General features: G+C 44.2%; 1 protein-coding gene across 1 annotated transcript; it reads left to right on the plus strand.

Moving 5' to 3' along the window:
* The first annotated feature begins 18 nt into the window (after positions 1-18).
* Positions 19-3,948, plus strand: RPS13 (ribosomal protein S13). Its single transcript, XM_050336371.1, has 6 exons — positions 19-94; positions 349-398; positions 1,812-1,890; positions 2,647-2,816; positions 3,141-3,241; positions 3,870-3,948. Exons 1-6 carry the CDS (start codon positions 73-75, stop codon positions 3,901-3,903), a joined length of 456 nt encoding a protein of 151 aa, XP_050192328.1. The 5' UTR covers positions 19-72; the 3' UTR covers positions 3,904-3,948.
* Positions 3,949-15,316: the final 11,368 nt, after the last annotated feature.

A 15,316-nucleotide genomic window follows, 5' to 3' on the forward strand; every position in this document is an offset into this window, starting at 1 on the left:
GGGGCCAGCTCTGGGCCCGACGCTTCCTGCGGAAGCGCGCGCGGTGCCGCTCCTTCTCTCTCGGCCGCCATCATGGGTCGCATGCACGCCCCGGGTGAGCGCCGGACCGCGCGCTGGAGCCGCGGGATCGGGGCGGATCGGGGCCCTCGGGGACCGGCGGGCGCTGCGGAGCGCGGCGGGAGCGGGAGGGCTGCTGCGGGAGCGACGCGGCGCGTGTGGGGCTGGCGGCGGAGGCGGCGCGGGCGCGGGCCATGGCGGCGGGGAGGGCCCGGGCCGCGGCCTCGGCGAGGGCTCCCGGGGCTCTAGCGCGGCCCGCTCCGCTGAGCATCCCGTCTGCTTCTTCCCGCAGAAAGGGCCTGTCCCAGTCGGCCTTGCCCTACAGGCGCAGCGTGCCCACGGTGAGTTCCTTCCCCAGCATCTCTTCCGGGCCTCACAGCGCAGCTCAGCAGTGCCCACGGAGGGAACGTGCTACGTTCCTGTGATCCTGGCATGTGCTGGACTAGATGATGTCCAGAAGTCTCGTCCGTCCCTAACAATTCTGTGGTTCTGTGATGATCCTTACAGTGCTGGGGAAGCAAGTGTCCTTTCCTGGCCAGACGATTCGCTTGGCAAAAAAAGTTTATTTTCGTCTTTGTACCTCCTATTTAAGTACTGCTTCAATTACTTTTAAGGGTCTATATGCTGATGGCCTTCTCTATTGTGATAAACCGCTTACTTTCAAAAATATTTACATCTAATTGCTTGGTCAGGGAGTATATAATAATATTGGTGCACCCTTAGTTCTTTCAGGTTAGTCGTACTTAAAAGGGCTTTCTTTGTCTTTTGGTTGCAAGACCTCTTGGAGGATCTGTTTGTTGGCAGAAAGAACAATTTGTGGTGCACGTGGAAAAGCATGGACTGAAAAACAGTGAAAGGAGTACATAATTTCGTATTTTGAGCTTTGATTTCAAGTAGATACAATCTGAAGTAAGATCTCGTGAAGCTACTTGAACTGCTGCTGACGGTTAAACGTTTTGATAACAGGATTATCAAATGTTACATTTGCTTTAAAAAATTGTGGGGGTTTTTTTGCTCAGTTTTATTTGTATTCTGTTTTAAATTGTAATCTTCGGAGCACTTCCAAATTTATTTTTGCTGTGCTTTTCAGTTTCATACTATGACAGTATTAAAACAGAAAAAAAATCAGGAGCTTCTGTAGCTCACTGAAAGTGAGGATTTCCTAACTTACTGGTGTTGTCTTCCCCTTAATAATCATAGAAGCAGTGGTTTTATCAGCACAGTTTACTGTAGGACTGTGCCTTTTTTATTAATTCTATCTCAGTAGATCCATTTGGGTTTTTTAATTAATTAGCATATTTAAAGTGTGATTTTTTAGTAATCTCTGGAGGTGGTTTACTAAGAGGTGGTTTAATGGGTCTCAATCTCGTATTTCTGTCAAAAGGCCTAGTTTAAGAATTCCTTCCTAATGGCAGTGAATTTTTTTGTCTGTAACTTCGTATTTCTGCTTCTGATGTGGCAACTGAAGTGAATTGATGGTAAAGCAGTTGGTTGGAGTCTTTATGGAGTTTTTACAGTGGAGACTCGTGTTTTACCTCTGCCTTCCCCCACCACATTCCGCCAGCACTACAGGTTTATTACGTGTAAAAAAATTTCTGTATCGTTAAAAGTACAATTTCAGTTCTTGATTGTTTTTTAAGCATTGCAAAGCATCTATTCCTACCATTTATAAAAAGCTTTCATGTAGCTAGCCTGTGTCCTCTGTATGAAGCTGTGTTAATCAGTTGGGGTGTTTTGGTTTTTATTTTCTTTAGTGGCTGAAACTCACTTCTGATGATGTAAAGGAACAAATCTACAAGCTGGCTAAAAAGGGCCTGACTCCCTCCCAGATCGGTAAGGATTATAAACCACTCCTGAGTGAAGACAAAACCACATTTTTCTGACTGTAACAATAAAATTGTTCCTTCAAACCACGTAACATGCTAAGAAAACACTGCATTTCTGGTGTACCTGTGTGTGTTCACTGTGGATACCACTAAGAACTATGAAATAACATCCTGAGTTGCAAGGGACCAGTGATGTCCCAGCACTGGTAATGTTGTGTGTTATAGGGAAGTTTAGTCTGCCCAGTGTCCTGGAGGGAGTGTTCGAATATCAGCAGCCCCTGTGCTCAGAGTTTACTGAGCCAGGCACTGTAGCTGCATCATAGATTAGTTCTCAGTGGTTTGGAACCCTTCTAGAGCTCAGGTGTTTGCATGACACAGCTTTATGTGGTCATGAGCTGTGTATGCAGTGTAGTTAGGTGCTGTGTAAATGAGTTTTTTTATTATCAGTAATCCTGAAAGTCTCTTAAAGGGATCCACAGAGTGATTGAATACATTCCTTTAATGAGCCCTGCTGAAAATTTTCCAATAGTCTCATAGGACTTCATGTACTACCTGTGTAAGAGCGGTGGGCTTAAGAGTTATCATAAAGTGTTTCAGTAGTTTTAAATTGTATTTTGCTCGCTCATTGTCTACCATTTCTTCAGTGTCCACTAGAAAGGTTTTTAACTTGCAGAAGACCTTTTTTGGATAGCTTGTAACTCTAAGGTTGGTTTCTTGGCGTGTGGTTTTTCTTTTCAGTGTAAGATGTGAATGTTTTTTCCAGGTGTGATCCTGAGGGATTCCCATGGTGTTGCCCAGGTTCGCTTTGTTACTGGCAACAAGATTCTGAGAATCCTTAAATCAAAGGGACTGGCCCCAGACCTTCCAGAGGATCTTTATCACTTGATCAAGAAAGCTGTTGCTGTTCGCAAACATCTTGAGAGAAACAGAAAGGTTTGTAGTAGTTTATGTACAGCTTGACAAAGCAAAGAAGTTTTGTGTACTTCCTGTTAGCCCTGCTTTGAGTAAAATTAAGGGGCTGGGGAGGCATTTTGATCAAGGAGGATGGTCTTTTTGTCTGTGGAAAGGATTTTAAAAGCAGCGTTTAAAACACGTATTTCTGATCCTGTTCTGACTTTACAGGATTCATTAGGCTTTGGTAATAGGAATGTGGAGTTTGCAGCAGTAGCTGTGGATTTTTTATTTTATCGAAGCATGTCTGAATTGTACATCAGAAGTTAAAGTAGTGTGTGGTTATAATGTAACTTTCTTTTCAAGGATAAAGATGCCAAGTTCCGCCTGATTCTGATTGAGAGCAGGATCCATAGGTTGGCTCGCTACTACAAAACCAAGAGAGTGCTGCCACCCAACTGGAAGTAGTAAGTCTTTTGCATTCCTGTTGTCACTGAAGACTCAAAGGTTTTGTTAACTGCTGGGGCTATTACTCAAAGAGCGAAAAGTGTTATGATCAGGTGTGTAGATAATCCAGGCAGCAAAGAACCAGTATTTTTATAAATATTAACTGCTGGGTTAAATCACCATTGTAACATTTAGAAACACTTAGTGACCTCGACTGTTGACACTATCTACTAGATAATTTTTATAACAATACAAACTGTAGTCTTTGTTCTTGCTCGGGATATTCCTATAGTTCACGTTACTTTCAAATATTTTTGAGAAATGGCTTAGTAGGTGTGGCAAAAATGAAGGTCACTTATAGATTTCTCTTGAAAAGGCAGCTACCACAGGATTAGCCTCACTTTTTCTAAGAAGACTCAGGTGCAGCTATCCAGGTTTTTGAATATGTGGTTTTGTGCTGTTTTCCTAGTATTTATATTTTAAAAGGAAGAGTGAAATCTTATGCCATAAAAAATTTTATAAACAGGTAACGATTTAGCTCAAGACCGGTAGTTAAAGCTTTGAACTGCAGCTATATTTTTGACAACTAATTTGGAAAACTGCCTCTGCAAGTAATATTTCTCTCTTTTTTCTCTTCTCTCTTTTTAGTGAATCATCAACAGCTTCTGCCTTGGTCGCATAAGAGCTGGGTGTGACTTAATGAAAGAATAAATTTTCCTTATATGAATTTGTGTTGTCTCTAAATGGTCTTAGAAGCTTCTGCTTGTTTCAGGAAGCTGCTTGTAAAGGGGGTTTTCCAGGTGGAGCATAAGTGTGGCCATGGTACCAAGTCATTCACTGCAAATGCATTTTATTCATATCAGGCTCTGCCTCTGTGTCCTGCAGGAGGAACTGGGGAAGAAAGCAATGAGAGGAAGAAGACCTGGAAATTTAGAAATTGAAGAAGGGATTATGCAGGAGGGGAGAGGTTAGGGAAACAAAATTGGAGAGATTCATTCATTAATTGCAGGTCATGTAGAGCTGTGCTTACTTGTGCAGAAAGCTTAAGCAGACCTCAGCCAGTTTCTGACAGTTACTGTTGCTGTTTGTAAGTAATTTTATGAATCATCTTTGAAATTTGGAGAAGTACAGACAGCAGTTTAGCTCTCCCCAGATGTGTCCTTACTGAGTAGGAACTACCTACTGAGGTAGTTTTCCTTAAACCCAAAGGCAGGAGCTGCTGTAACTGTTGCCAAGGTTGTGCCTCCAGGTTCTGATTGCCCTTACCTGAAGAATCACCTTTCTGCTGGAGAAACATGGAGAAATGACTGGCAGCTCTTTCCTTTTCTAGGAGAAAATTATAAACAGAGTTACTCTGGATAGTTGTGACTTAGATTCTGAGTCTAGGTGTGTTACTTAACTTTTGCCATACTGAGAACTTAAATGAATTCAAATAAGCCCTGTCATTTTTGTGTAGTGTGTTAGCTAATTTCTAGATCAGAACCTGTGGGACCTGGTAACTTGTGAATTTAATTTTGCAGAAAGACAGGATTCCTCTGCTGAATTACAAAGCTAAATATAGACACGTGATTTTTTTTAAAAAAGAATTTTAAAAGAGAAGTACTTAATTCCGGTTTAACTCAAAGTGCTACTGTCTGTTCCATCTTAAAGTACTGTCCTCCATCAGAAAAGCACAGGGACACTTTGTCTGCTCCTCGTTCCCAAATGCCTGTAAGTAGGGAAAGTACCAGGAGGTGGCGCTTGGAAACAGGAGTTTCCTATTGCAAACAGCGCCGCCCGGAAGTCACTTGTCAGGAGCGCCGGCCCGAGCCCGGGAACAGGTGAAGTATTTAAAATGTGCCAGCTGATCCAGTGGCTTTGGGCATGTTGGAGCTCACACAGTTCTTGTATTTTGTGCCACTGGCGTGTCTCGGTTCTGAACACATTCTGTGCTGTCTTTTCCTGGCACTGGTTGGCTGGAGGGGCTGCAGGCAGGTTGTGCTCACGTGGCATTTCATCTACCCTGTGGTGCTGAAATCTGCTGACTTGGTAGGAGAAGAGGGAAGGGCAGGGGTTGTTGCAGTGTTGGGGTCTGCCTCACAGGGGTGCAGGAGAGGAGTACCACCAGGTCCATAATTGCCTTGTGCTGCACTGTCAGGGATGGATTCTGGGCTTGCAGTAAGATCAGATCCATATGTTGAAGGTTCTCCTGATGGAGGAGAGGTACCACATACTTCTTGTTGAGGAATGGTAGTGGTATTGTGATTATACTGTTAACCACGTGGAGTCCTACTGCTTGTATTTCCTGTAAAAATACAGGCTCGCCTAGGTGAGTTGTCTTTCTCAGTAGGATTAATCACAAAATCATAGAATGACCTGGCTTGGAAGGGACCTTAAAGATCATCTTGTTCCAACCCCCGTGTAGTTGGGGGCATCTTTCACTGGTGGCTCAGAGCTTCTTCCAGCCTGGCCTTGAACACTTCCAGGGATGGGGCATCCACAACTTTTCTGGGCAACCCATTCCAATGCCTCACCATGCTCACAGTAAAGCATTTCTTCTGTATATCCAACCTAAAATTCCCCTCTTTCAGTTTGAGGCCATTTCTCCTTGTCACTACATGCCCTTGTAGAAAATCCCTCTCCAGCTTTCTTGCAGGCTCCCTTAAGGTACTGGGAGGATGCAATTAGGTCACCCTGAAGCCTTCCCTTTTCCAATCTGAACAATCCCAATTCTCTCAGCCTCTCCTCACAGGAGAGGTGTTCCATCCCTCTAATGAACTTGGTGGCCCTCTCTGGACCTGCTCCAAACGGCCCATGTCCTTCCTGTGCTGGGGACTCTGGAGCTGAATGCAGCACTCCAGGTGGGGTCTCACCAGAGCCGAGGGGCAGAATCCCCTCCCTCAGCCTGCTGACCACACTGCTCTGGATGCAGCCCAGTGATTGTCCTTTAACCCTTGGGTTTCCAGAACAGGAACACCACTGAGTCGAGCCCGCTTGCCCCAGGGCACGCAGGTTGTCTGTTCAGCAGTCTGTGCCCCAGGGCAGCGGGTGCCAGCAGCTGTAGGAACAGCGGAGCCAAGCACTGGCCAGAGGAAATCCTCCCTGGGGAGCAGAACCCTGCAACACCTGACACTGAACAGTTGTCAGGGGGATGTGATCCTACAGCGTGTCTGGAGAGGAGGGTGGGACCAGGAAGAATGTCACATGGAAGCATCAGCATTTGGGGCTGTGGTAGTGAGCTGTGTCTGGGTGAGGGTGAAACTTTCAGGTAGTCTCTTAAGGCTTCTGCCATGTCTGAGCACCAGGACTGCCCCAATAGCTCAGGACTTGGGATCCAGCTGCCCAGGAGAGTTGGCAGAGTCTGTCCTGCTGCTCTGCATAAAGATACTGTAACTTTCCTTGTCTGGAGAGATCTGATAATGGGAATAAATCCAAATCTGCAAATAGTTCCCCAAAATTAATTATTTTTAAAGACTAGCACAGAGCTGTCCCTGCCCCCATGGTTATGTCCAGGCACCACACTGGCTTCCCTTTCCTCAGCAGCCTGGAGTGTTCTCAGGCTTTGGGCCTCACTGCTCCCTTGCTTTCTCCTGTCACAATGTCACATCTCTTTATGGTTTCTTTTGCCTTGATTTAACCTCCAGAAAGTGCGTTGGTGTTTCTACCTTATTCCCAGCAGCCTTTTCTGAATTTCCAGTGTTGCTATTTCCTCCTGCAGCACTTTTTGCTCTCCCAGCAGGTACAAATGTGAGCAGTGATTACTTTTTTTTCCCTATTCCAGTGTGAGCTTTCTCCTGCATTGTGCCAAGGCACACCTCAGAAAGGAGCTCCCAGCCTCTGCCACTTCCAGCTCTCTTGGCCCCTCTGGCACAGCGAAGCCTGCCCTCCTTCTCCAGACAGGTTTAACCACAGGGCTGTGCCTTGACAGCAAGGTGTGGTACATGGGACCCCTTGGCAGCCAGGTGGCCACACAGTGCTCTGCAGGTTTGCTTCACAAAAGCCTTCCACTAGACTTCAGACCTTGCCAGCTGTGCAGCTCTTCCAGGGGGTATGGCAGAGGCTGCTTCCCTTTCCTCTGGTAGAGCACCCCGTGGTTGCCTGCAGTTTCCTGGGAAGGTTCATCCTTGGGTTTTAGGAAGAACAGTGATGGTTCTTGCAGTCACTTTTGGATTGCTGAGGGTGGTAAAGGAGAAAAGTGGTCTCTTTAGGTCTGAAGAATTGAGTTCTCCGATGGATGTGGAATGGGGAGATGGAACATGGGCATTCTTCAGGTTCTAGGTTGTTTTTTCCACGTAGATTTTTCTAATCCATTTTTTCAAGGATTAGAAAAATTGATTTTTTAATAATCAATTTTTCTAACTCCATGCAGTCCTTTCTAATCCATGCTTTTTCTTGGGAGCGTGAAGGTCCTCCCTTTCTTGGGCCTTGACCTGCACCTTCTCCCCTCCTTCACCCAACTTTCTGTGTACTGTTTGCCCTGACACTTCTGGATGTGTGTCCAAGTTCTTGTTAATGAATTTACCCCCCTTTTTGAAAATCAGTCAAGCCAATTTTCTTCCATTCCTTTAGGTAACGTGGGTCTAGCCCACCCTGATTTGGGTCAGCTAAGGCCGCGTTCAAATGTAGGAACACAACTTAATGTTTTCTTCACTTGTGCAGTTCAACCTGGAATGATAAGTCCAGAAAGGTAAGTTAAATCAGTAAATGCCATGTGCAGTTTCTACCTTTGTTTCTAGGAAAGCATTTGAAAGGTAACAGTTTAGTATGAAAAGGATTAACCTTTACAGGGATCTAAGGGAAAGCTTTGATTGAGTGCTAGGTATCCGTTCGTTCTGAAGGATTTGGTGATGTGTAACTGATTCCCTTGTGGAGGCAAATAAACCATTTTTTACCTCTACCTCTCTGAAAAGTAAAAAAATCCTTAGTAATTTATTTCAAGTATGGAAACTTAAACAACAGTTATTCTGCTGCCACGTCATCATGACTGCTGGAAACCATGAATTTCTTTAGCTGAAAAGGGGCAAAAAAAAGTAAAACAAACTATAGTAATAACAATCAGAAAAGGTAAGAAATTATTTGGATTTATATATGTAAAACTGTAAGTATAGGCTGCCTTGCTTTTTCTGGAAAACAGCTTCTAAAGTGTGTTTTCAGTTGCATTTTCTGCCAGTGAGCTTTTTCGTTTTCAGCTCAAAATCATTGCTTGCAAGTTAATACCAAATGGCAAAATGTGAATGAAACGTGCACCCTGATTTTTTTCTGAGCGACGGTTTGTGTGTCACTTTCTTCCACTGTTTTCAGTGTCACTTACAGATCGTGAAAAACAATGTAGTTAAAAAGCACCTCACGTGTTTCTCCAGACTCAAGGGCCGGTTTCTTTACCCGTTCCCATTTAAATAAAGAGCAGTAGGGCCTATGGAATTCACCAAAGGCAGGTTTGGTACTCCCCGAGCTCTGGGATAGCTGGTGATTCTGGCTTAGGCTAATGCTGCTTCACGTTAGTGCAGTTGTTTTGTTTCCTTTTCAATGCTGGGATCAAACTAGTGAAAAAATGCGGCTGTTGCTGGGAAGTCCCTTCAATAACTCAACACATTTGCATGACAATATGTCGCTGTGCCCTGGTAACCTCCCTCCCTCGCCAGCACATATCTTGGCAGCAGGAAATGGTTCCACAGTGTTTGCGGCACTAATGGGATGTCCATGAATGTCCTTTTCTTGCTTCCAAGGATTTCTGGACATAGTTGCAGTTGGATAAATGAAGGCTTCCCTCTTTCCTCTCTCCCCTCTCCTGCTTTTAGGATAAATTTTACCTCTGGTTAGAAATCCATAACCTTTGTAATGAAGAGTGTTGCTGACTAGTGTGAGTGTTTTCCTGTCACCACAGGATTTATTAAAGATGTTAACCCTCACAGATGGAACTGAAACTGGAGCTGAATCAATATAAAAGGACCATGTTAATGGCATGGCAATATGTACTGGATGTGAGGATAAACGGTAGCATTGTGCTACAGGGCCCTATGACTAGAGAAGAAGCACTGGCAGTCGCTTTCTGGAGGTTTGCTCAGTGCTTGGGGCGAAAGGAAGTGAAGCACAGCCTGTTACATCAGCCCCTGAGCTGAGATACTGGGTGGCAAGTAATTATGTTGGCTGTGCCTGAGGCAAGAAGTGTACCTACATTAAAAGATCACCTGAGTTTTCTAGTGAGTGCTGGTTTTACAGGCTGATATTTTATTCCCTTTGAGGCCGCTCACTCAAGACCCCTTTTCAGGTCAGAATTCTACTTCTTCAGAGCCAGGAAGGGGCTTTCAAGTTTAGTGCACCTGTCAGGGATCAATCTCTTTTACAGCTCCTTCAAGTTCTTTATGATGCAGATGAATAATTTCAGTAGATCCTGACTCCTGTGTTATGCCAGAGTGGGAAGAGGGTGGCTGGTGTTTTGAACTGTAGAAGCTGTTGACTGACTGGGTGAAAAAACAAGTGACAGCCATTAAAAATTAATCAGGTTAAATGAACTTGGGAAGGATCTAAATCTCAGAGGACCTGTTCTGATGGTGAAGGCATTTGAGATTTGCAAGAAAGGGGATGGAAACATCTCTCAATATAATATACTTTAGTGGACACAGGGGCACACTGCTGTGAGATACAGGCTATAAAAGATATTGTTTCCTTGTGAGTTTGGTTTTTTCCTGTTGTTTTGTTGCCTCAGAAAAACCCCATGCATCTTCTTTTTCTTTAAAGTCCATCCCATCCTGCTCAGCTCTGCCAGTCTTGGCAAAACTAGGACTACAAATTGATAAATTGTCAGAAACTGCTGATGAAGCAATACCTATCTTTTGTATTGGGTATTCCATTAACAGCTCAGACTTATGCTACAGATACCTCCTTGGACATCCCTTCAGTAATTATGCCTGCTAATGTTCTTCAGCAGTAGAAACAGGTCTGGATTCTCTTTGGTTTAGTATTCTGTTATTTCCAGCATTGTATATGAAAAGTAATACAAGAATAATATTTTAAAACAGTATTTAACAGACTCTCAATCAAGATAAGATCTAAAAAGCCTATAAGATTAACAAATAAAGCCCTTACTACAAAGAACATTCCTATAACATGCAAGTAGGTGACTCTTTCAGTGGTCCCAAATTCCAAGTAGTGTTACACTTGTGAGGTTATGTAATGACCTAGGGAATAGTTAGTTGCTGGAGAAAATGTTTAGGTTCCTGGAATTCACCAAGTGAGAGTGTTGCAAATTTGATGCTGCAGGAACACCATTTCACTGATGTCCAGCTCTTATGTGGTACTTTTGACCCATAAATCTCCATGGTTTGCGTGATAATAGGGTAGACTATCCCCCAGCTTTGCCGGGAGACAGAGGCATAAAGCAGTGAAACAGTTTGCCTGGGGCTGTAGGAGAGCTTGCACTCAGCTCTCACGTCCTGGATCCCTGTCTTCTGTCCTGCCTGTGAGCCTGTGATAGTTGCACTTTAAACAGGGATGGATGTTTATATGTAAATGGCTTGTGTGTAGAGCTGAGCATGGAGGCAGTTCACAGAGGCATTTGGGGACACCTGGCACAGGATCCCACAGTGTGACCCTTGGTGGACAACAGTTAGTTACAGTAACCCCTTTTTGCACTGATGTATATGCAAGGTTGAGAGTGAAGGGAACAATTTCCCAACCTCTTCCTGCCCAGTGTGGGGTGTGGGCTGGACCTTTCATCCTTCTCTGATAGAGCACCAGGGAAATGGAGCCAGGTTTGTCTCGGAGGTTTGTCTACCTGACTGTGCTCTTGTGTGGCAGACAACTCTATAGTCCTACCAGCTCAGAGCAGATCATGATGTGGTCTGCTGCTGTTAGTTTGTCCTTCTGTGTATGGCAACTTTGGATATAGAAAAGGAGGATATTGGGACGGTTGGGACACTGTCACTTCTCAGTTTTGAAACTTCTTCACTTACAAGTTCTGTGGTATAATCCTGCATAATAATCACCTCGATTAAGCTGCCAAATATACAAGATTTTCCTTAAGACATAGGAAAAGCCTAAATTTAAGTGATTTCTGGAAATTATGTCTCCCCTTCTTAATGAACATCAGGACCTTCTGCAGCTGTGTAATAAAACTCTGAGGGTCACAAATGAGTTGAGTAAGAAATTCTATTTCATAGAAGGATTCCTGTCAGCCTTGCTTCTGGTCTGATCCAAAGATCCAACTAATGGGGTCAAATCTGAGCAGTTTAATGAAACAATGTTATTTAAGCAAAGCAATCATGTCCTGCTGCAGTGTTGTTTGGTATTAAACAGCAATTAGATTTGTCTCCCCAACAAAACTGAAAAGCTCCTCTGAAAGCAGCCGTAATCGGAAATGTCATACTGCAGATACCGGTGATAGATATGGTCTAACAAAACACAGGCTTTGGCTGCAGTTCATCACAATGATGGATAATCCCACTGCACACAGCAGTTTAGTACTGTTTATGTAGCTTGCAGTTTAGGCTGAGATTATTCCTTTCACTGCCGTGTCCACGCTCGTGTTTTTCTTTTTCACTCTAGCAGGCCATGTGACCAACAACCAGGTTAAAGTGGAGCGTTTTGCCCTGTCACTTACTTTGTAGGGAAGGTCAAGTGAAACAGCATTTGGGATGATGAACCTGAGGTTTACTGAGTGGTACTTGCTATAACAGCACGTGTATTGAACTCCAGACTGATCTTTCTGCAGTGGCTCACTCTGGAAGCACAAGGAACTAAGCAGCAGTTTTGGAAAGCTGCAGAGGTGGGTCATGTGAAAGTCACTGCAGACAGTGAAGCAGATGTGTTGAAGTGCTGATTTAGAGGGGTGTTTACACAGATTTTAGAGGTATATGACTGGATCTGGTTCAGCAGCCTCCATGGGAAGTTCAACAAGGGATAGTTTACGGATTGCACAAAGCTCCATCTCCCAGACTCATACAAATTTACAAGAATTTTTTGCTTAAAAACAAAGACTAGAACATGTTGCATGTGTGTCAGCCAGTCTTAAAAGCAAAACTTTTATTAGGCACAATACCCTCTAAATAAACCTCCCTCCAAGCATCCTGACTTGTAATCCTTAAACATCTGTGTTAAAAAGATACGAGAATTGAAAGAAAGCCATATTAGCATCAGACTGCAGAGTAGGTACAAGCACACTATGTGTGTAAAAGAGCTGACCATTGGTGTATTTTTGGTCTTAATATTTCCCTTCCTGTGAGCTGGGAGATAGTGGGAAATTCCCTCTTTCTGTGTATTTTTCATGGGAAGATATGAATGCTGTGAGGAAGTGTTAAGGTGTGGTTATCTTGGAGGTCTGCAGCAGTAGCATAACTGCACAAAACCAGTTACGGACTATGGGTTAGACTGTGCTAGGTATTTCAAGCAGTGTTTTGGTTTTGTTTTTTTTTTCTGCTCTTTAGTCCCCGCGTACTCCTGCACTTACTAAAGCTCAGAAACTCATCAGGGAGTATGTCCAAGTGCCTGGAGTCCTGATGTGTGTTATTTGTAACTTTGTCTGATCTGTGCCATGGAGATATAGCTGGGGTAGTCTGAGTTCTCTCTCTCCCATCACTTCCCCTCCAAGCCAATGTATTCTGGTGATCTGATGAAGACACCTCCTTTCCAAGCTAAAAGCCTTTGTCAGAAGTAGTGGTGCTGGTTCCATATTACCTCTTCTCAGAGGGCACAAAAGGGGGCCCATCTGATTGTTACCCTTTCCATGGGCACACACTGACCCCTGCATCATTTACAGACACAACAGCCCGTTCAGGTGCAGTTTCACTTGCTGGAGTCCATTCAAGATACAAGTTAAGAGCTGCATTAAACAGAAACCTCCCACCCAGCCAAGTTGCAGGCGTTTACTCCTCATTTCCAGGATGCTGCTATACATTTTGATGCAGGACACAATGAATTACAGGCATCTCTGTCTCTGCAAAAGGAAGGGGAAACAGATTTGCCACATGTTTTTTTATCTGTTTCCCAAGCAGGGGTATGGGTTGCCTTTCAGCTACCTGCTTCCAGGAGGGCTCTTGGTTCTGGAAACCTTCTCCAGTTCCATGGCTTGAGAAGAGCCAAGCCTCCTGTGTGTTGATTTAGGCTTCAACTTGCTCTAGGGATGAAGATCTCATAAAGAACAATGTGTCCATATCTGTACACTTGGGATATATTCCCTGTTCACAAGTGCATGGTTGTTTTCTGTCATCTGATCCTTTTCCCCCACTCCTGCCACTGACACCTTTGGTACCCCTGTCAAGAGAGCAGGATGATAAACTTGTCTCAGTATCTGTGCAGGAAGCAATTTACTCCTTGAGCAGTGTCAGTGTAGCAGCCTGCTGCTGCTCAAAGTGCAGTCCAGTCTAGAGCTACTATTGCAGACACGAGATTGGATGTAAGGATAGAGGCAGTGCGGGAGTGGGAGTCAGAAGAGGATCCCTCTCGGTGCGTGGCTATCTGTTAAATGCTCTTTGCTGTCGTGCCAACTACAGGTTCAGCTTTGCCTGACAGCTGGCTCAAGGCAGCACAGAAGTGAGTGGGTGTGCAGGTCATGCAGCTCGCTCAGTGCTGGAGGAGGCTTGGCACAACAGCAGCTTTTCCCCCATGCTTGAATGGTGTCACCAACCCAACAAATCTGTGAAACTGCATGTGAGATGAATTTTTGTGGTCCTGGTAACAGGAGGCTGCTGCCACCAATGCCTTTTCTGGGAGGCTCTCTTCACCTTCCTGCTATATGTGACCCACATGGGTCTGTGATAAAAAGGGGAAAAGCCAAGAGAAAGGAGCTGTGGCACAGAGACATGTGGCCCTGTGTGGATGGAGGCCACAGTCCATTAGGGGGCAAGTCAAAGCCCAGAAAATTAGGATAACTAGTTCTATGTGTAGTAGTGTCACAGTTCCTCTCAGAGGGACCCCAAACTTCTTAGTATAATTTTTCTCCTTTTTATGATTGTTCAAATATTTCCTCCCTCAGTCTTGAATTACCCTGGGTGCTTTTCATGTGTAAGAGGTAGCTCTGCCTCTTTACCCTTCAGGGTAATTGAACAGTCATTGGGCTTGTTGTTTTTTTTTTTTTCTCTTTTCTCTTGATCTTTCAAATAACTATGAACCCATTGTCACTTTTTAAATTAATTTTTTTTTAAATAGTTCTTTTATAGTTCAAACCTGCCACAAAAGCGAGATTGAGATTGCTCCTTTCTCTGTGGAGAATGATGAGCGTGTCAGGTAAGGCTGCAGTTTCTGTTCTCGATACAATAACTCCAGAAGCAAAGACATCTTTCTTCAAAATACCTTCTTTCAATTACGCTTTTATTTTCCTTTCTTTGCTGATCTTAATAATTCAGTATGTGGAGGCGAAGTCTTAAAAGGGAAATTAATGTTTTGCATCCTGAAGTCTTTAAATTCCTTTGGTAAATGCAGTCCGTGGTGTGTGGTTGGGCTGTGGTGTGGCCTCAATAACTCTGGAGCATTAAATGCAGTCGGATCATGCTGCCTTAGGAAACCCACGAGAAGACAGTGCTGTGCGTCAAGGCCTTGGAGCAGTTTGTCTCCACTTTTTAGATTCATAGATTCATTTATCCAACCCCCTGGGAAAGCCTTTTAGTACTGCACTGTATGTTATAGTGCCTGCTTTTCCTGTTAAGTAGGGAGCGCTTAGGGAAGGCAAAGGAAGCAGTAGGTTTTGCACAACAGTAATTACTTCAGGCTTCAACACCAGAGACCTTTTGACCTAATGCCACTCAGGCTGATTCTGTCATGTTTAATCCCTCATGCCCCATCCGTCCCTGTCAGTCTGCAGAGGTGTCCTGTTCTCTGGCCTGAGCCAAACAGATTCTGGATACTTATACATAAACAAGGTCTAAAAGGTAAAATTCATGTGGTGTTTCGCTTTGAATTACGCACTGAACCCATTCAGGAATTGCTCTCAAGCTTTGAGCAGAAGCCATGCTTTTGTTGGGAGGTTGAGATTGGCTGGTGGTTAAAGTGAAAGGCTGAGATTATGGATTGTTTCTGTTCTGCCCCTGCCTTGTAGGTTTGCCTGGAGCTGGTTGTTAATTGCTGTGCTTTTGAAAACAGTTGAACATTTTGGCTACATGTTTTTGTTTCCTTAGGGCTGGCTC

Source organism: Myiozetetes cayanensis, unplaced genomic scaffold, assembly GCF_022539395.1.
Source record: "Myiozetetes cayanensis isolate MyiCay16 unplaced genomic scaffold, myiCay2020 scf6-25, whole genome shotgun sequence".
NCBI classification, from domain to species: Eukaryota; Metazoa; Chordata; class Aves; order Passeriformes; family Tyrannidae; genus Myiozetetes; species Myiozetetes cayanensis.